Source organism: Bicyclus anynana, chromosome 1 (genome assembly GCF_947172395.1).
Source record: "Bicyclus anynana chromosome 1, ilBicAnyn1.1, whole genome shotgun sequence".
Taxonomy (NCBI): domain Eukaryota; kingdom Metazoa; phylum Arthropoda; class Insecta; order Lepidoptera; family Nymphalidae; genus Bicyclus; species Bicyclus anynana.
Window position 1 is genome coordinate 6,537,753 of NC_069083.1, and position 23,302 is coordinate 6,561,054.

At 35.4% G+C, this 23,302-nt stretch overlaps 1 protein-coding gene across 5 annotated transcripts in view; it reads left to right on the forward strand.

Annotated features, from left to right (window-relative positions):
* Positions 1–1,054: 1,054 nt before the first annotated feature.
* Positions 1,055–23,302, forward strand: part of LOC112052505 (arfGAP with SH3 domain, ANK repeat and PH domain-containing protein) — a 91,627-nt gene continuing 69,379 nt past the window's right edge. For all 5 annotated transcript variants that reach the window (XM_052884266.1, XM_052884270.1, XM_052884268.1 and 2 more), the window contains exons 1-2: positions 1,055–1,394; positions 17,908–17,980. In XM_052884266.1, coding sequence (XP_052740226.1) covers positions 1,269–1,394; positions 17,908–17,980 — 199 coding nt within the window. In that variant the 5' untranslated portion in view covers positions 1,055–1,268. The remainder of the gene's footprint in view (positions 1,395–17,907; positions 17,981–23,302) is intronic.

Here is a 23,302-nt window from a genome sequence, read left to right on the forward strand (position 1 = left end):
ATATAGATCAAAATAACAAAAGTACTGTTACGATCTATGTATTTTGTTTTACTGATTACTTGAAAAAAAATGGTTCTAACATTAGATGCAATTCCCCGCAAGTTCAGGAACTCCTTACAAGTTGGCAATGCTGACTTGATATACATTTCTATAGTCTATGACACAACGTAGACAGATTATATTTATTTAATCTCCTTCTACGATTTTTTGATCAATGTTGATTACTCTATGACAGATAGAGTAATCAAATAAGGAGATGCATCGCACGATCAGACCAGATACAACATATGGGTTTACAGTTTGGATCGTGCCGCGATGCAAGAACCAGCTCATGACTAAGGGCCCCGTATGGGTTCGAAACTAGTCGGGCATACTCCGACCTAATATCACGTGAGTTTTAGCCGTGTTTCATAATCAATTAATGGGTTTACTCAAATTTACTAATAAAATTATGTCCTTTTTTTAAAGGAGGACTAGATAAACCCACACATCGAAAATTATTAAACACCAACAAATATATTTTGTGTCCTTTCACACAACTATAAATTTGATTCGCAAAACACTTCGTGTAATTTCTACACTTATCAACAGACATAACGTTTAGACATTAATTAAAAATTTGACGTGATTAAGTAATTTATGTAAGTTACATTTCCATTATATAAAATACAACCTTTACTTAAATGTCAATATATAATTATTAGAATGATGAAACGTAACTTCATCTTTTAGTCAACTAGAAGTTGTTGGCCATTTTTTATGCCGTTTAAGTACACAAACCATAATTTTTAAGGAGTTCTTTAAACGAAAAAACGATTACAACAATAAGACATCGATTCTTTATAAACAGTTTTATTAACGCGTTAGATCGTTGATCTTTTACTTTGACAGAGGGGCAACCTCTAGCGAGGTAGAGCAGGTCCATTTACAGCCCACGTCTGAGCTCTGTCATTGACCCTATTTACTTTGACAGTTGTCTATAGTCAATATCCAGTCATTTCATTCACAATCGTTCGCCATTCTATTTCTTACAACATCACTTCATTCAATTCAATTAGTTTTAGTTTGTTCATTCATGATTACAGAGATGGATGTGTTTGTTTGCTAACTTGATGCGAAATTGTTTTTATTTTGCGCAGTGATTTGTGGTTAACAAAATGTGTTCCCTTTAAATTGAGTATTTAGAAAAATGTTTTTTGTAATGTGTTTGGTTTTAATTGAATGATTATCGAGAATTCGTTTTAGTGCAAATAAAATATTGTGTTATAATGCCGGGTCTTATTGGTATCGGTGAATTTATTGACGAAACTCGAGAGGATTACAGTTCGCCAACCACCTCTACGTTTGTTTCGCGTATGCCACAATGCCGGCAAACTATCAACGCTTTGGAAGAGGTGAATACTATGCTAATCACTATTACGATATTTTCACATTTACAAATTGAAATCGAATCGTTTACGATAAATAATTGAAAACGTCACGTATTTCCTGACGAGACCTTGTTTTGAAAAGCTTTTTTATTTAATATATTTCCGTTGTGGTAAAATAACCATATTATTCAACCACAATATTCCATTGTGGGTAATAAGTACAATTTTATTAGTATATACGTAATAGGAAACGTGATAATATTATATTATAACCAAATAACAGCTTTATCAGCCAAAAAATTTGTGTAAACATCGATTGTGTAAATTGATATTTTATAGACTAGACTAACGTTCCAGTGATGACTAACAAATATAACCGCCAAGCGATATAGCGTTCTGGTACGATGTGGTGCAAATACCAATATTATGAGAACTGTCTAAAACTGCCACGCTGATATTTGATATGAGGGTATCGCCACTTGCCATTAAGAGTAGTTGCATCCAGAAGTAACTGAAATATATTTCAATGAATTTAAATTCCAACGAAAATCACTTCCTTATAAGATCCACTTTTAACCTAGCTCATGTCTAATGTCTTTATTATTAGATCTCTTCTGTTTAATTAACAACCCATATTCAGCTAACTGTTGAGCATGAGTATCCTCTCAGAATGAGAGGGGTTAGGCCTTAGTCCACCACGCTGGCCCAGTGAGGATTGGCAGACAATGCACACAGAGAATTAAAAAAATTCTCAGGTATGCAGATTTCCTCACAATGTTTTACTTTACCATATTTCATATCAACTGGGCTATCATGTCTAAAATCCTGGGAATGTTTAGCTTTTCACGAAGATTAAGAGGTACCTATGTTATCTTGGTTTTTCTACCATTCAAAAGGTTTTGTAAGACTCAACAGTAACAGATGCTAAGTTTTTGATGATATGATTAAGATAAATGATATCTCATGATACCCCATAGAAAATGTAAAAAATCATGTTATTATTACTGAAAAATTGAGGTTCTAGACCTTTAAAACCCATTATGTCCTAAAATCACAGGCCACCAAAGTCTTAACTCCATAGTTGCCTACAGTAGTCTGTACATAGCTAGTAGACGATTAGCCAAACAAAAATGGAATGATGTGCACACTTGCATTAGAAATCAAATCAAAATCAAATCAATAATCATTTATTTCAAGTAGACTCAGTTTACAAGCACTTTTGACACGTCAGTTGACTATTTGTAAAGATTCTACCACCGGTTTGGAAGGCAGGTTCTGCTGAGAAGATACCGGCAAGAAACTCAACAGTTGCTCTTTAGAGGGGGCACATAATATTTTACACACAACACGGTATATATGACACAGTATTTTATAAAAGCTAAAAGTTTGCCCATTTCTGATCTTAGTAGTCCATGTAGCAGTACAGACATCATAATATATTGCAAAATAGGTTGTGATAGCAACATATAAACCAAAGTGAAGAAAACCAGGAGATAATAAATATATATTTTTTTTAAAGAATATTTGCTATATCATTTATAATATGACCAATATTCTGATTCCCCTCCCAACTAGTCGGGAAAGACTGTGCTAGGAGTGATATGACAGTTGACCAATGGGGCAGGGATCAAACCAGAATGCCAGGAGATAACAAATATTAAGACCAACACACACAAAACTAACTAAAGGCTGTTATGCTATAACTAAAAATGTCACTTTAAACCATCACCACACTTTATTTTGATACTGAGTTTATTGTAAGTTCTTTGACCAAGGCACTTTTGCAGCCCTTGTGACTTTAATTTTAAGTGTTCGACATATTATAACAAAATAATCTGCTGTTTCAAAAGACTTTGGTCCATGAGATTCATTCAAGATTGGGCTTTCAAATATTTTACTTTCAAATAAATTTTCAGTAGAAAGCAGATTACCATTGTCTCAATGTTTTTCACTATCATCTTATGGTACTTGGTTACAGAGTCCCACATTATTATATTAAGCCCACCATGCAATAGATTATGTGGTAGGTGTGAGCTCCAAATTAACTCCTATAAAGAGTTAGGCCAGTGGGCCATTAAAAAAATATTCTAAAGATGATTATTTTTCAATAATTATTATTGTAATTAATCAAATCATTAACAATTTGCAGGAGGTTAAAAATTCATGATATAGTAAACATTTGAACCATCATTATAGGATAGGTCTCTGTCTTTTTTCGACACACCTATTCTATATTGATGATATGAATCTAAAAATGAACATATTGACTGTATGTACCTAGTTTTTACTTTGTGTGAAATGAGAAACAAAAGAAATGCTTTTTCCCCTCATACGAAAACAAAAGCTTGTAGAACAGTGTACAGGTAGCATAGGGACATTACCAAATGAATGTTAAAGTAAGAGTAGGAAATAATAGAGGAAGAAATGTTTAGAACAGTTATTTATGTCACTGTCAAGTATTGAGGGCCATTGTAATTTAAATAGAGCCTCAATAAATCAATGGTAAAGCAATCTGACTCATCACTGAGGGGTGGTGGTTTGATCCCTGCCCTGTTGGACTATTGTCATACCAACTCCTAATATAGTCATTCCCAACTAGTTGGACGGTAATAGGAATATTGGTCATATTTAAAACATATGGCAAATATTCTTTAAAAAAAACCAAAAATAAATGTGCACAAGTGCTACAATGGCTACTTACATGCAGTAGCATACAATACTTTACAATAAAAGAATTAACAAAAATAAATTGGTAAACAATATATATAATTGGCCTTCTAGATTTATCTCATATATTATAAGGAAGCCTGAATTTTTGTAGCCAATGCCAAGGAACTATTATAAATTAATCATTGTAGCACAGTTTGCCCATGTGGTAATTAAAATTACCAAACAACCTGTATGAATGAATAGCTTTGTGACATAATATATGTATTCTGTGTTTGTGATATGATTTGAGGCTTTATGTTGAGAGAAAAAATAAACGTAGCGTGCCTGCAATACACTCGACGAGTGCAAGTAAGGAGGCAGATACAGTGTGGCCATGTCCTGCCCATCCCTCTAATTTGTCGGTTTTTGAACGCGAGTCAAAGGAAAAGTACGGGGAGTCGCAATTGATTGCGCGAGTAGGTAATGTGGGCAGATAGGGCGAGGAGCATAGCTAGGAGCAGCGCAAGGAGCATAGTGTGGCCGCGGCCTTACGCTTATGCATCAACAGACACGCTCGTACACGGCTTTTGAGGGCGTGACAAAAATAATATGTCGACACAAAGCCAAATGAAGCGGAACCATTGTATTTCGTGTTCCAGAAGCGGTTTTCTATAAAGTTTCATTAAGAAATGCTATATTTACATATAGGTAGTTAGTTGTTCAACTATTAACAATTGGCCTCGATAAAATGATACCATTTTCTATCATACACAATCTTCACGTGTAGGGTTCTTACTTTTTTAATACATACTTTTAGCAGAAGGCTTCAAAAGTGGATTTAAAAAATAAGAAAACCTATGTCCAACAAAGGTTATGATTCACAATATTTGTCAGGACAACTTAATTAACAAATCGAACTGTAACCAAAATGAGACCCTAGAATGGCAGAGAATGACCTTGAGTGGAGTCACGCACTTGTGAACACTGTGAGTAGGGTTAAAAAGGTCTTTGACAGCTAGCTAACACTCCTTTTTCACTCAAGTTATACTCCCCGCCAAGTAATCCATAAAGAATTACACGACAAGAAATGTGGACGGCTCTAACGCCACGGGCATACTAAAGCCGACCGTACGATGAGCACCATAAATCGAAAGTCGTTCCCACCAACCGATCGCTACCTCTCTAACTCCCTACTCTACGGAAACTAGTCGCGCCACCTAGCGTCGGCATGAGCCAACACGAGATCGAGATACGTCGTCTTCATCTCAGACTACTTTTTCCTACAATACTATAAATAAAGGCTTGTTTGGCGACTGAGAACATGTCTAATACTATTAGGAAAAAAATCTTTTACTTATTGTTGGATGATTGTTGGTCTAGCGACGTCTTTTGAAACCTGCCAACTCCCAAAACTATCATAGTGCAAACTACATTGCCTACATACAGTACTTGCCTATGGTAGATACTCGTAAACTCGTGTTGGTCGCAATTCTAGTTGAGCCTCATGCACATTGCGACCAACACACGGTGGTTTTTACCGGACGTCATGCCGGCACCGCTGCAGGCAATGTGAGTATATCGGACCGTCAGTGGCTAGCTTATGGCTGACAACTTTCAGTTTGTTTAAAAAAAGATTTCGATGAATTAATAACCTCCTTTTTTTAAGTCGGTTGATCTCACGAACATCTGGCCAGCATAGGCCAGCCTGGTTACCACTTCTCCGATCAAATGAAAAAAACTAATGGAAAGCCTGTAGCCGCATTAGTAAAGTGGCTTTATTCAATAAATTACAAAAAAAAACCAGAATTTAGCATATTTTTATTACTTACTAGCAGACGCCCGGCGGTTTTACTCGCCTGATTTTCGTTCAATTGGGAATACGGGGTTGAAATAGAGAATACGGGGTTCAAATATGCTCCGTGAAGTCGTTTGTAATGGTGAAAGAATTTTTAAAAACAATAGAGTAGTTTTTGAGTTAAATCGTAACAAATGAACAAAAAAGGAAATATTACCTGTTTATAATGTTAGTTGTTCGTCACGTTGTAATAGACAAGAATTTAAAAAGGAGTTGTTTTTGGGTCTGTATTATGAGTGACCTTAAAACATCGGCTTTATATCACTCAAAAACTTTTAGACCGCTTGACATAGTAGATACAGCTGCTGTCGTGGGTAGATTATGCTAAACTTGCTTTATTTAAAGCGAACGCAAAGGATATCGCAAAAAAAAACGCCTAAACGCGAAACGGATTTGCACTATGGGGGTTCCGTAGGAATAAAATTAGATGTTATGAAAAAATTATCTCAATTTGTTTTGTTATGTATAAACACACAAAAAAAAAATGTAATGAAAAATTCAGTATCTAATAAGTTATAGCTTTTGGTAAATTTCCACGAATCTAGGTCAACCTTAATAGGTTTTGACTGCTTTGCGATTGAGAATGATGTATAGTGATTGGTGGTGATACGCGTTACAAACAGCCGTGTCATTTAAATGCATTCACTTGGAAATTTGACTTTTTCACAGCTTATAGAGATAGCAATTATCATATTTAATGAGTATTTGATATAAATTTAAACTTGATTCCTCCATGCGTTCTTAAGAAGAATATTTTTAACTTACAGACAGATATTGATGTTAAAAACATCACGGTTTTTTGGGTTTTGCTTGCTACAAGATATTGCTTCTTGCCCATGATTCAAGGTCAACGTTGTGTGCCCTAGGTTTTAATTCCTGCGAATGTATGGGAAATATGGCATAAACGGCCACGTCTTTTTTACCATAATTAAGTATCTTGCGTAAGCAAGGGACCGCAGACTTGATATTACAGTTCGTTTCATGTAGGATGGTGCAGGTGACAGTTCGTTTCACTCTTGAAAATTTGCCGTGATTCACGATAATAGTACGTATTAACGTCATACAGGCGACTGTCACCGTTCCCATGCTATCTGAAAAACACTTTAATATCAATTTTATACTTTTACGCGTTGCTAAGAAAATGGGTCTTGACGGACAAACAGACAGTTAGACGGACAACGAAGCGATCTTATAGGGGTTCCTTTTTCCTTTCGATGAAGGAACCCTAAAGACGAATTCGCTGCGGAATTAGTTGTGGGTGACTGGTAGTATTAAATCCATGTGTTAATAATTATCTTTTAGTATATATATTAAGTATATTTAGTAGGGAAAATAGAAAAAAGTGTGATTAAAAAATAAAAAAAAGTTTATGCATATAAAGAAATGAGAAACAATGTAATACACATTTAATTTTATTCGATAAATTTGATGTATCAACAAGTTACCTAAAACGAAAGTGCTTAAAATTTCACTCCTAGCATTACTAGTAGGTAACGATGCTAAAGGAGATTTGAATAAACTTTCTCTTTTCATTAGATGTAACCGAGTAGGTGTTACGGTTTATTGCCTCATTTGCTTCATATACATATAATTATTTATACTAGTTATTAAATGAATTAAGCAGTTTCTCTCCGAGATCGAATCAGGAATGAGAATCCGCAGAAGAACCAAATTCACTGATATAGTTTAGCGTGTCGCGAAGCTGAAGTGGCAAAAGGCTGGGCACATAGTTACTAAGAGCCGATGGATGTTGGGGTTCCAAGGTGCAGGAATGGCGACCTCGCATCGGAAAGCGCAGTGTTGGTCTACTACGCACTAGGTGGATTGAGGACATCAAGCGTGTTGCAGGGAGCCGCTGGATGCTGGCGGCTCGAGACCTTGTTGTTTGGAAGTCCATGCAAGAGGCCTATGTCCAATCCAGACGTCCATCGGCTGTTAATGATGATGATGATGATGATTCGGGATATATGTAATCTATACTGATGTTATAAAGCTGAAGAGTTTGTTTGATTGCTTTAACGCGCTAATCTCAGGAAGTACTGTTTCGATTTGAAAAATTCCCCCAGTGTTAGATAGCCCATTTATCGAGAAAGGCTATAGGCTATATATTGTCCCAGTATTCCTACGTGTCAGTTAATACACAAATATATTTAAAAATGTTCATGTTATTATTCATTTCTTCTCCATAATTTATACTTATTGTATCAAATTTTACTTTATTTCGTTTGTGTAATTTTTGTGGAAACGTGCTGTTACGTATACAGACTTCCATGCTAACAGGAATCCGCTTGTTAATAATATTATAAGAACAAATTAATTAATATCATGTCTAACCGTTTAGTGCACGCGTAAGCTTCATTGTTTATGTTTTTTTCCGCTCGTTCGCACCAGTAGTGCATTAACATCATGTTTATTCTATAGCTCACATCTTCACGCTCCGCCACTAACAAACACTCCGATTTGTAAACAATGTTCTTACGAGTAGCTAAACAATAACATCCGCGGTAATTGAATGTCTTTTCCATGTAAAGCTTGTTTTTTTCCTTGGAATCCCAATACTCAATATCAACTGCTTGTTATTTATGAATTTATGAATTTTTGCATACGAGTTGTTAAAAATAGACTCTTTAAACTTGGCAGATTGTACCTTTATTTTTTACAGCGTTCAATTGTTATAAAAGTTGTCTTCATCTTCATCATTATCATTGGATATAGGCCTCTATTATGGACCTCCGAAATGGTTTTGAGCTGCATAAATCTAGTGGCAACACGTTTGATATCTTCGCGAACTATTAATCTCCCACCCATTGTCACTTCAGCTTTGCAACTCGTTCAGTTATATTGGCAACTTTGATGCTTCTGCTGATTTCCGTATTTCTGATTCGATCAGGCAGAGAAACTCTTAAGCATTGCTCGCCCCAACGCGCGCTGAGTTACTCTGAGCCTTCTTAAAAAGAAAGTGATATACCTAATATAGAAAAAGTTCTTGGGAACCAGAGAAAGAGAGAAAAAGAATCCACAAATATTTAAATCTCAAACCTGTACTGCCGGACATTTGAGATGTCTACCCACATACTGGTATCAGGCCAAACACAACGTGACAACAGGCTTCGCATTGCAAATGCAAACATTAAGACCATATGTGAAAGGGTTCTTGGTGTTTACTTGCGGTTATGGGCCCGCGCCGGCGGCTTATTGGGACCAGTTCGACCCAGATCGAAATCTTGTTTCAAGTTTTCTTTACTTTCTAACAGCGTTTCTGTGAAAACAAAAAAACACTTTCGTATCGCGATAAATATTTGTATTTTTATATTGAATGACTTGTTTTGTTGGTTTAGGATCTGATTTGTAATAATCTAATACAATGTACACATTATAATATACGAATTTCTGTCCGCATAAATTTAGGAATTTTACTATCATGCAGGAACTCTTTAGTTTTTTGTTATAAAACAGCTCCCTTTTTTAAGAAACTCTCCTAGGAGGGTCCTGTTTGTTTTTTGTTTGTTTGGATTGTCCTGAAACAATGATAAAATAAAAGGTCGTTGGTCTGAAATTATTATTATCGAAGAAAGCATTATTAAGTAGGGAGACCGGGGCTGGATGTTACAGGGGTAGGTTGTTACAGTGGCAATTGCCGCGAAACAGAAAGCGCAATAGTGACGTTAGAAAGAGACAAATACTCTTGCCGCCGTCGGCTAGCGTGCCGCGAGAGCCAAAAACGCCAGCATTCTTGTGAGAAGAGCTCGAACATACCTTCATTAAAATTGCAGGTTAGTAAAATTTTACACTTTTAGTAATATCGGTTTACAAGCTATGTTCGATAGTGTCAGAGATACCCTTGTTGTGAATTTTACTCCCTAATGCTTACGTTTTGCAATGAACCTGCGTTTTTACAGCTATATTTATTGATGTTTTCACTGCGTAACCTTAAATAGTCAGTTTTGGCGTTGGGGCTAAAAGTTACATTTGCTCGGGGCAGGTTGTGACATGCCCCGTAGTTCTTGTAGCCAACTAACATAAGTTGTGTCATGCTTTTATTATAGGATGAGGACGTATGTACGAAATACTGAGCGGGGAAAAATATCTACAGACATTTCCGAACAAGCGGCAGCTAAAAGACTTTGGATTATTTTTATTCGTATGTGTTAAAACTGCTGATTTGTAAGGTTTGCATATGAATTAAAAACTCGTAAATCAGCATTTTTAACAGATACGCCAGAGAAAAATGCTTTGACACTGGAATAGAGTAAAAAAGGAAAAAAAATCCAAGAAAGGAAAGTCAGCCAAAGGGTGGAAATCTACAGGAAAGAAGATGGGACAGGAAAATCATTGTTTCATTTTAGATTATTATGTTTTCTTTGTAATATATACTGCTTTCTAGATGTATGTTATGTTATTTCAATTAAGAAAAGTAACTTACTATGATGATTGTTCCTAATAATAACTCATAATACGTTTGTTTTTTATTGTAACAACTTGCCCCATGTAGTGTAACAACCAGCCCCAAGCACGGGGTTGAATGTTACACGGTTTTTTTTTCACAAATCACACATTTATGTCAATACTATTAGTCTTCAATATAACTTTTATTTTAAATAATGATCCTGGATAGTTATTTTATCAAACAAGCCTATACTCGGGTAAAACAATCAAACCAATTAAAAAATATGACAGTTTGTAAAAAAAATGTCACAACCAGCCCCGGTCTCCCCTATACAGATTTTCAACTGCATTAAAAAACTAATTTTGCAGTTATCCTTAGTTTGCCAATATGTTTAAGTAGTCGATTCTCGTTTATTTCTTATCAATTTTCGGCTTACCCATTGATCCGATTTTGATGAAATTTAGTAGGTACAAAGATAGATTGCATCCTGGAGAGTCTCTAAGATGCATACATTAAAAAAATCAAATATCCTCCGCAGGATCTTTGAAAAAATTTCACGCGGATTAGTGAATATTCAATCGTCGTCTACATTTCAGAGCTTGGTTGAAGTTCCTGCATTGAGATTCAGTTGAAGCACAAACCGGTCATACACCTATATAAAAATAAATGATGTTCTTAAAACGGAAACGTCTTGAAAAGTAAAATTGACAAAATAGAGAGTCGTCGTTGACTGCTCGACGACTGGGGTTACAAGGTCAACGCTTTCGCTATCACACCAGTACAAAATCATTTGTAAGTAGGTACCTTTAAGTTGACACGTTTTTTGGCCAATTTTGTTAAAAAAACATCCACTTAGTTAATGGCAATATATACTTTCCTCTTATGTAATATATACCTACTCGTACGTATTTTACATCTATACAACAGGGTTAGTCAACCACGACATTGATCTGTTGTTATTTACTGACTAGATTGTTCAGTTTGTATTGTTGTGTTGTATATTGTAAGTAACTAATTACATTGCCTAGTTGTTTACCGAATTTATTGATTGACAACCTCTGTTATATGCTAGAAACTAAAATAGAAATCCGTACTTTTAGAGAGCATTTATTCTCTTGATCATATTCAAAGGCGAACCTTGTTCGTCCCTAATATTCTACTCAAGATTACTGTATGCAACAGCCTTCTAAAGAAGTTGTAGATAATAAAGTAAGGAAAGAACGGAAGCGTCTTTAGTTTGCGAATGCGTCTGATAATAATTTTGAATCCACCTTAAATGACTTATCATCTACTAAAGACATCTGAACCAAAAATAACCAAGCCTTGAATACTCTGTACCTTGTTAAACTGAAAATTGAAACCTACCTCTTTTTTCACGAAATGATGTAAAATTAAGTAGGTAAGTTCTTATGTGTAAGTTGTGCATCATGACTTCATGAATCATTTTATGTCGGTGATGTTAATCTTTACGATAATTTTTAGAACATGCACTGAGATTATAACAAAATTACCACGGATCAGACATTTTCCTCATGTTCGTTTTATTATCTTACTCTTTGCCAATGTTACAGTAATTACTTCACAGTATAACAAAAATCCTGAGTCACCGTCAATTAACATACCTTTAGTCATTGCTAATTTGCTTAAATAACATGGTTAATATCTTGACATAACATCAAGATCCGTGTCCAAAGTATTTTTAAAAACAAAATCAATAGATGTTTTTATTCAGTTACGGTAGATTTTTCCGTCAAATTGCTCTAATTGAGAAAAGAGATAATGAAGCTACTTAGAACTCGTTCACACCTAAAGATGTCAGGAGAACCTGCACTTTCAAAGTCCCATTATCTCCAAGTTACTTTATAGCCCGAAAAGACTGTCTGAATTCATTCTCTCTTGATAGTCCTTTGCCTTTTTCACTGTACCACGTTCAATGTAAATGTAAACTTGTTTAATCTTAAAGAAATTCGAAAAGTTATTCACTTAAGTACGAGTACAACTTGCTATACTGGTTTTCAATTTTCAGAATCCATTATTGAAATAATATCGTAGTATTATAAAATATTCAATAATGGACTTCCCTTTCGCAAAATCTCTTCAAAACACGGCTTTGTCAAAATATTTTGTTATCGAATAATCCTCTTCCCTCGAGAGCTCGTTGCAAATATTATTCGACGCGATATTGTGTGACACAATGCAATTTGTCGATGTAACAGGGGATATCATTTCCATATAGATTCAATTCAGGTTCGTGTCACATAGAGAATCAGGTTTACGACGTGGCTCAATATTAAAGTTTTAAGAAAAATTGGAAACGAAACATTCCTTGAGAAAAATCGGCACGGGAAAGTTATGATAGTACGACCCACGAATGAGCCAGTGACCTCCCTATCTAGGGCAGATGCCGTAAAAGGGAGGTATTCCCTGGAACCGGTGGCGTGGCTCAGAAGGAATTCAGTGTTGAGCTGCTCGGAGAAATAATTGAGCGCTGATTGCGCTGAGGTATTCGTCTACGACCTAAGTGGTTCGCTTGTTAGTTGTTAGTTATGTGGGGGAAGTTTTTGTCGGGAGAGCAATGGCAATAGAGGTAAACTAGATTTTTAATAGGTGTTGATTGGTGGCTAATCACTCAGTCTTTCTTTATGGTTGTGAGAAAAACTTGTGCTACATTCCCTTTAGATGTTACTAAACTAACTACTTGTTGTTATTTGTTATCGTATTTTGTCGATACAATATTGTTGACAAAGCTTTAAATTTAGAAGGAACTGTGTGATCATATTAAATGTATCTTTCACAAGCACATTACTTATATCATTTCTATTATTAACCCTTATCCATTTTGTGTTTCCTAACTGAAACTGAGTTGAAATTTCCACATTTGCACCTGATTTGGCACCTGAACTGGGTCCAAACTGAAAATCAGTGCTGCATACTTTTTTTATTGAAAGTAGTTGGGGCCTTTTTCTAGGTTTTGCCACATATTACAGGGAATTCTTTAGTGCTCCACTGTTTGAGTGGACAGTTAAGCCATAATATGTTATAATTTAGATTTAATGTGATATGTGGCATTACTTAAAAATAAATATTTTTTCTTTCTTTCTTTCTTTCTTTCATTTTGCGAGGGCGACGAATAAACCAAGGATTCTGAACGAAATAAGTCTGGATTGCAATGCAGGATAGTATAAAAGGTGTTGTTGTTCTAAACTAAGTAGTTTCGTGCTAATAACAATTCATATTATTGAATATTTTGCATAATATATCTATAGTCCAGTAATTTTAGGCATTTTATACCTCAATCTGGGGAAAAATTCCTAGTGAGCTGAATTTTTGTATACACCTTTATTACGGCGTTATTATGAAGTTGTGAAAAATCGACATCGATATCGTGCCGGCTAAAAAAATTACAGAGGTCAAAAGGTCACGAAAATCAGTTTTTTGCAAATATTTCGCGACCTATTGCTCGGACGTCAATAGAGGTCATTATAAAAATTGTTCCTCATAAAATTGTCTACAAAAAATGTCTCTTATAGTTTTTCTGTAAAATTAACGGTTTTCCGATCATAGCGCTGAGAAAGCGGCAAGAATGCACTCACATACGGTATTGTATACCGTACACCAAGGCGTAAACTCAATTGCTTTTTAGTAATGTTTGTAAATGTCTCTAAATCTTTTATTTTACATTTAGATGTTTCCAGAAAGATATATTTATCGTATAGGGGTTTAGGTTTTTAGTAAGACGTACTATATCTCATTCTAATGACCTTCAATGGCAGATGTTTCGTATTTCATTGTTTCCAGACCCGTCCCTTTATACCTGCTACTGCCAGTTAGACTGAGTATACTCATAGCACGCACTCAAATACTTGATCAATCTACATCCATTTTTTTTCAAAAAACCAGGAAAAAACAATGCTGAAACAAAAATATACTCGACTGATAGCCTCAACAAGTATCCACATTGCAAAAAAAATATTCTGTTTCTGCATGCCATGACCGGATGCGATACAACTTCAGCACTTTTTGGGAAAGGAAAATTGAAAGTCATGAAGATGTTTGAAAAAAGACCCGATTTAAACAATTGTACAGAAATATTCCAACAAGAAAATTGCTCTCGAGATGTCATTGTCAATACTGGAATACATTTTCTACTAGCTGCTCCAAAATCAGAAAATTCAATTGATAATTACAGATAAAAGCTACAGCTTTGCTAAATTAACAAGACAAAGTACAGCTGTAAAATTTCCTTCATTACCACCTACTTCTTCAGCTCAACAGCATATTTTTCGAGCATATTACCAAATACAAACCTGGCTAGGAAGAGACATCGATCCAGAACAGTGGGGTTGGGAGTTAAAAAATTATATGCTGCATCCAATAATGACTTTATTACCACCAGCACCCGATGAACTACTGAATACAATCTTTTGTAATTGTACAAAAGGTTGTGGCGGCAAATGTGGATGCAAAAAAATTGGATTGAGATGCTCAAAAGTTTGTGGGCATTGCCGCGGCCAGTCATGCTTAAACGCCGAGTCAACGAATGATGAAAATGATGAAGATGTAGATTTAAATCAAGAAATAACTCCACTTGACATTTTGTGAGTAGCCAATAATGATAGTGAAGCTGAAAATATTGACAATGAATAAAAAAAAAAATTATTCGCAAAAATTTATTTTTTTCGATATTTTTCAAAATTTTGATAAAAAAATATTAATTGTTAATTAAAATAAACTTTCATTATATATCATGGATTATGCCTACGGGGGAAACCATGTAAAAAACACGCCTTGCATTCTACCTCGAAGGTGGTGAGGAAACGAGTGCATCGTTACAATATAGTCGCTTTCTCAGCGCTATGATCGGAAAACCGTTAATTTTACAGAAAACTATAAGAGACATTTTTTGTAGACAATTTTATGAGGAACAATTTTTATAATGACCTCTATTGACGTCCGAGCAATAGGTCGCGAAATATTTGCAAAAAACTGATTTTCGTGACCTTTTGACCTCTGTAATTTTTTTAGCCGGCACGATATCGATGTCGATTTTTCACAACTTCATAATAACGCCGTAATAAAGGTGTATACAAAAATTCAGCTCACTAGGAATTTTTCCCCAGATGAAACCTAAAATAACTGGACTACTATTCTAGTCGTGGACTTGATTGCTATGGTATATTATCTACTTATAATAAAATAAAAAAGTCCAAAGATCGCAAGGTGACTTCATCCGGAAATGTCTGCGGTGCAGGTGAATAAATGTTAGTGAGGCGTGATAGTATACATTAATAAATAATTTATGAGTTACTTAATTTGGTGACAGGCACATTGTGCATATAATGTTATGCAATATAGGTAGATAGCTTTAGCGTTTTCTGTTCTGTGGGTAGAATATTTTTCCGACATGCTTTGCTTTGATAATGCTTGATTATTTATGGCGACGCGACGGTCGGTCGCGACTGTCTGTACTGGGAGATACCTAAAAGTCGGTGCATCGTATATTTCTATTGACTTTAGTACTTTTGTGACTTTATTGTAGCTTGTATTTTATTTAGGTGCGTGCCGGTTTCTGAGATAACTCTTCCACATTTTATTAACTTACTGTTCTATAAATATAATTAATGTTTGTCGTCTAGGGACTCCTACATTATTTATTTTATTGTTATATTTTGTTAATGAATTCCTGTTAACACGTATGGAAAGGTTTTTAATTTAGAAGAACTATTTTATGAATACCCAAAACGAGATATTCAATGTAAAATATAACTCTATCTTATTGATAATTTAGCATTTTTTTGTTTCTCTCAGTTTCATGTGCTTCATATTATGAGTTAAGTAATACTAATGAGTTAATGAGTCATTGTGACTGCGATAATGTTGTGGGCGTTTATTTGACGACCTGTAGTTTATCATTTTTGTCGCACAGTAATACTTATGCCACAGAATACATAGGTTATGCCTACATATATTGTGTGAGCTGTCCTTAGCGGTTGAAAATGGGGATAAAATATAGCCTATGGCAATCACAAATAATGTGGTTCTAGTGGTACTTTTACCTAAAAGTAGATGTACCTACCTACTATTACAGACATAATCTAATTATTTGCGAGTTTCACCCAGATCCAGATTAAATAGCTTTACTTGTACGTTGTATTTTACGTCATTTATTGTTCCCGATATTTTTTTTATTTATCTATTAGTGCTGTTTCATCCGGGGATTGCTACTAATATTAATGATGTTACTAATATTAATTTTAAAAATAATTTTAAAATCGGTTTAAATAATGTTTTAGGCGTAAGAGCGTTCAGAAACTAAATGCGAATGACATACAAAATATGTTAGCATGTAGATAATTCAGTACATTACTATCTTTTTGGTGATCGTATCTCAATAACACTGCATCATCACTTACCGGTGTCACTCATGTTCAGATGAGATCATCGTTCATTGCCACCTGCAATCAATCATGGACGTTAAGTACCATGCTTGAATGTCAAAAGATTTTACTTATCTTGTTTTCAATTATATGGTAAAGTAGAAGACTTGAATGATGTCCTGTCCGAACTTCGGCTGCCTACTGTAATGTATGGAATTACTAAATACAAAACAGAAACTAAGTTATTATTTTTAGGGCTCGGAACCTCAAAAGGAAAAAATGGGACCTTAGTAGGATCACTTGGTTGTCCGTCTGTCTGTCTGTCTTTCAAAACTCTTTTTCTCATAAACGCGTAGAGCACACACAGGTCTAGAGTTGTGAAAAAATTGCCGTTTTAGCTACACTTTTTTTTTCAATTCATTTGTCCTTCTTTTTAATTCTTTTTGCTTTATTTCCCTCATTGAATTATTTATGTTTTTTTTAATTTACAAAATTCAAAACATTCTTTTGTATCTGACCATTGATCCAACGGATAAGAGAAAGCTTCTTATATTATTAGTCGAAGCTATTCCATATATGTCCATTGACTGAAACGACTATCAGAACAATAATAGTTAACTCAACATGCTTTCATGCTTATTATTGCCACTTCAAATCCAAATGAATCTACTTAAAGTTACTTAAACGAACATTTTGTTCGTGTATCAATTAAAGGAAAACCAGTTGCGTTATATTTAGATGCAGTTGTTCAAATTGAAGGGGATCTGATTAATCGTTGTTTGGGGCGACAGATGTTTAGAGCTAACGTTGAATAGCTCGTGGATCCTATTGAAAACTGTTCACAAAGAATGACCGCGTCTAAAAAATGGGGTCAGGGACTCTCTTTTGAAATGCCGCTTTAACGTTATTCGCGATTTTGTTCGAAATTCTCTAGGCTACTTGACATTGGAATATTTCTGCTTTGTGTTGATTATGGAGCTGTAATCTAAAATGTGTTTATTTAGAATGGACGGCTTATATCATTTAAATACCTAGGTTTGTAAAATATATCTAGAATGTTTCACGATTTTTCACTTTCAACCAATTTCAACGACAGCAGTTTATTTCTCTCGTTATTGTTAGTCTCGTTTCAAAAGTTTCTTTATTTAACTTACCTTATTACCGTATCCATCAATGTGCAAGTCAAATCTTGAAAACAATGCTGGGTTTCTATTGAAAATTGCTCAATAAAATTTGATTTAAATGAAATGTTTTCTTTCTTTGTTTCAGACCCTGGATTTCGATCGCGATGGCCTAACAAAACTCAAGAAAGCTATAAAAGCTATCCACAACTCTGGAAATGGTAGGTAGCTTTTTTTTTAAATTTTGAATATTTATACCTAGCTCATAATAAAAGCTTTTTAACATGCAAGATAAGTATGTTTCGGATGTAGAGAGACCAAACGGTCATTATCTTATAATAGTAAGAGTAGTTTAAGCCATGGAAAACAACGTTGTATGGTGTATTTTAGCCTTTGTTGCTATGCTCGACTAAGTTATTAGGTACGGTGCGGCGTCGTTGCAGCATCCAAATGCCAAGGATAAAAGCGGAGCTCTTAATGAAACTGTTTTAGATATGTGAGCATAAGGTTCACGTTCCGCCAGACGACACGAGACTGCCACTAAAATAGACGGGCAGGAAGTGTTATGAATAGATGTCTAAAAATATTGAGGTATTTAGTGCATTTAGAGAAGTAAATGTCGGCAGTTTATTTTAAATGGGATGTCAGATACTTAATAGAAATTCAGAAAACAGATTTAGATGACTTATGTATGGCAAAATATATCTACAGGAAGCTATAATTTTTTTGTTATAGCTTCCTGTGAAGAATGTTTAAATCATAATTTAATAAAACATCAATTATAGCGACTAGTTGTAGAAATAACGTATCTCTAAAAGTTATTTGAAAGCAGCGCAAAAATAAGCTTCAAATAGCATATTTGTATGCTATAGATGAAGGAGATCTTCCGGTACGTCGTTATGGAAATGCGGCATCTTTTTAATATTTCTCACCTTCGGCAATTTATTGTTATGACCACAGCAGGCTTCACTGGGCCGTTGTAAATTTTCTCCGTTATAGGTCTGTAACCTAAGGAAAGTAGGTCAGCGTCTTATTTCATTTTCTTGTGTCGATATCTTTCATCCGTCTAGGAAAAGATAAGTTCAAGCATGATTGGTTTCAATTAAATCAGAAAGTTGAGTAATCCTTTATGAATCATCAATCATTTGTAAATTACGACATGGGCTAAAGCAATTTATAATAAAATAAATGATAAGTAATGCGATTACTCTATTACGTTAGATTCTGTTATAAGGGTTTCACTATTCCGTATATTTATCATCGGGATTACAAAAATAAACCCGCTCGAACGGTTGTCGGAACAAAAACGCACCAATAACTCTCGCTTTCGCGGTCGATTATAAAGTGTTCTCTGTTCAGATTATAGTATTCAAGAGTTTATTGACTTCGTAATACCATCGCGTGCTAGGATTTGTTTGTATCCGAGCTGTGCTCCGAACTGGTCGTACGGGTTTGCCTGGGCAGTTGGCAAGGTCGTGCGCTCGCCCGCAAAAACAACCAAACAATCGCGGACATTCCTAAACTGTGATGTATTCTGACCGAAGTAAAAAGTTGCGAATTCGTATTTTTTTTTGCGTCCGCGGCGTGATTGTTTTGTTTGTGCACCATTGAATGAACCATTCAGCGTCCAATAATATTTTGAGATTGATTTTAATCTTTTTTTTCAAGGTCTCGGAGCCAGATTAATCGATTCAGATTTATTTTTAGGTTAGGTTACTACTTTACTTTAAATTCAGCTGAAAATCAGCGCCGAGCATTGCTTTTTTGCGATGAAGGGCTAATGCTGAGCTGTAAACCTTTTCTGTTTGGTGTCACAGACAGTCGTAAAATATCTAAGATAGGATGTACTGTTTGTGACACTAAAAATGAATAAAATATTTTCTTTCTTTCAAAAAATTTGTTTCTGCCTTGCATACATATCAATAATCATCATCATATCAGCCAATGGACGTCCACTGCTGGGCATATAGACCTTTTGTAGGGACTCAGAAACACCACGATCCTGAGCCGCCTGTATCCAGCGAACCCCTGTGACTCGCTTGACGTTGTCAGTCCACCTGGTGGGGGGTCGACCAACACTGCGTTTTCTAGTGCGGAGTTGCCATTCCAGCACCTTGGGCCTCAACATCCATCGTCTCTTCGAACTATGTGCCCCGCCCATTGCCACTTCAGCTTCGTGACTCGTATATCAATAATACCTGTCTTTATTCTCGGGAGTTGTTTTTTTTATTGACTGCTTTTGAACGGGATAACCAAAGCCCAAAACGGTGATAAACAGACACCTCTGATTACAATCCGCATAATTCTCCCGATTTAGGCATGAGATTCGCTTTGTTAATATACGAGTAGGTACCTGCGGTTGTCTGTCGTCTTCATCGTTCCAAAAGGTTGTAATGAGAATAAATTTTCTTTAACCACATAAAGAAATCCACTGCCTACCTATATAAGTACCTACCTATTGTTGTTAAATGTATTGGTGGTGATGTTGCGTTGATTATGGATTTATCATTGGAACGTCGCCAGGACTTTAGGTTTTCCTTAGTTTCTGAGATTAAGTAATTTATAGTAAGAAATCTAGTATCTACGAAAATTATTATAACTAATTTGCCGACCACCACTTAAATGGGATAAGAGAAAGGAGATGATGAATTATTATAACTAACGTGATTTTGATCGTTTCTTTGTTTCAAACATTACTATTTGATAGTATGTTCTTCATTCATTCACAAAACACGTTTTAGAAAATGTTTAGACACTATGAAAATGTTATCTAGCTGAAACTTTCTATTTGTACATATACGTACAAGATTAATGTTATTATTTTGCTGCATATAGTCCCTACTAAATGGAGTAAATCCTTCCCTGGATATCCATCCATTTTATATTAAATCATGCAAAGACCCGAATAATGAGATTCAATCTTCAAACGACGGTCATTCTTTTAAAATATATTTGTAACAAAACATCGTACTGGCATTCGTACCGTAAAATGAATGTACAAAACATCCGTTACACATTTTAAATATTTTCATGATACTACATTTAAATTAGAATGTCGTATTTTAGAATTTAAACCCATACGGGGCCCTTAGTCATGAGCTGGTTCTTGCATCGCGGCACGATCCAAACTGAACCAGTTTGGATCGTTTGGATGACTAAGGGCCCCGTATGGGTTCGAAACTAGTCGGGCATACTCCGACGTAATATCACGTGAGTTTGAGCCGTGTTTCATAATCAATTAATAGAATGTCGTATTTTATTTTCTGTGCGGTACTGTTTACAACTCTAGAATTTAATTAAAATTATATTGTTTTGTACAAAGAAGACGCGTGACCTCAATCTAACGCCTACCTAAAGACAGTTGTCGGCTTTATTGCGCTTCTTGTTTCATTATGACTTCTTCATGTCTATGAAAGGCCCCCAAGTTCTCGTTTAGCCTATACAAAGTGGTAGTGAAATGATTATACGAGCCCTGCGGAGAAATTGAAAGGCATGAGACTCGAGTGTCGTTATTTAATATTCAGAAAGCGTCTATGGGATCGCGCTGGGCAAATGTGGGCCTCGACACGGATCACCATTCTCGTGTCTCCGGCATCAATATTACTATACTAAGCTTTTCATGCAATTATCCATAGGGCCTCGATAGATGAAATAAACATTTACATCAGTTATTTTAGGTAGAGCTATTTTCTTTCATTTTCGGATGAAGTATTTTTACATTATTATATTTTCTTCTGAAACTATTTCTTCCACGCCTAACCTTCGAATTCTTACATTTTATCGCTCACTTCTTTCTATAAATGGGACTCGTTAATTGCTTGCTTTTAGTTCAAAGTAACTAATTAGGCTATGTTTATTCTTGTTTTAGTAGCAGAAGCGTTAATTTAACATGTGTTGCGAAGCGGTGCGAAGATGCCAGTTCTATCTGCTCCATTATTCTGCTCAGCCTTTGTTTGGTTAAAGTTACTTTCTCATTTAATATCATCATTTATTTCTCGTAATCGTAATCGTATCAGCGTCTCATCAAAGAAACACCAGCAGCAGTTCTATGAGTTTAGATAATGCTGGAAATGTTGTAGAACCCTAGGACTAGAACAACACGGGGGACTTATCTCTAAGGGTGTCTACTAGGACTAACCTTCGGCTCAGAGGAAATTCGGGTCCGATGAGGTGTGTGGGCTGAGTAAAATTAGTCCTTATGCATCTGCTTAACTTGGTTGGTATCCGGATCCGGTGGGTATCGCCCGGATGACGTAAGATATCGGGGACCTATGGTCTTTGTTAGAAAATATCGCATGAACCATACTGCGAGTGTATATCTAGTGAAATGGTTTCAGTACCGATGCAATTGTTTAAAATGTATGAAGCGTGTGATAGAATTCTAAACGCTCGACTTGAATCTGGAAATACGATTCCCTTGCAGTTCGCTGTACTGTTTCTACAACATTGATAAGTTTTACAAAGTACCATGTTCATGTTCACCTACAATACAAGAGAGATTGAAACGAGTGGAATCATTTTACTTTATTGCCACAAGTCTACGTACGATCTGGATTACTCTCCATGGTACTGGAACAGAATAATAAACGAAACGCGTTTGCAATTTCAGCTCAAGGTGACTTTAACGTTTATTGTTATACGATATACGAGTATCATTTGTACGATGTGCGCTAGATTAAGACACTTCGTGGCAAATATTGTTTGTATATGCAAAATTAAAGATCGGTACAAATTTTCCATACATCGTTTCGTCGTCTTTGTTGAGTTAATTGTCCAACTGCAAAATACTAACACAAAAATTATCTAAAACGAGACGTAGGTTAAAGACCATTTTTACTTCGACAAATTCATACGTCGAGTCTACAGTGTTAGCTTGTAGAATCAATCTCAAAGTATGAAGACTCTAACTCTTAAAGTTTTCGTAAATAATTGCAAATTGTAACACTTATTTGCTAATTGCTTATACTTGACTATACTAAAATTATCTGACACAACTTGCACTATATTTACCTTTACTGTTTTTGAAATAAAGTATTTATTATTAGATAGTACAAAATGTTCACTGAATTCACTACAGGGTCGGAGCAAGTTTATCCAGCTTTAGCCTAATTAAATGTCCGGCAGTCCACTGGATGCCAGTCTATCAAGTTGTGCAAGTTCCCGTGGAACATTTGAACTAAGCCGGGCCATTGTTATGAAAATCCCCGGCTTAGCTTCTATCCGTTGGACATGATGATGAAACAGTACCTACTTTTATGGAAGTTTGGATTACTTTATTGTAGTGAAGATGAATTTTAATTTTGACGTTTCAAACACAGTTGTAGGCAGTTACTTTGTTTGGACATTTTTTCCTACTTTTACTGGTCATTTTTTCCTACTTTCAACTAGGAATTTTCTTTTTTATTCAATAACAAGTTAGCCCTTGACTGCGATCTCACGGTTTCTCACCTGATGTTATGTGTGATGATGCAGTCTAAGGATGATTGCATGTTAATAATATTCATTACCTTCAGTCAATTTCAACAGGGCACGAGTTTCCTCTT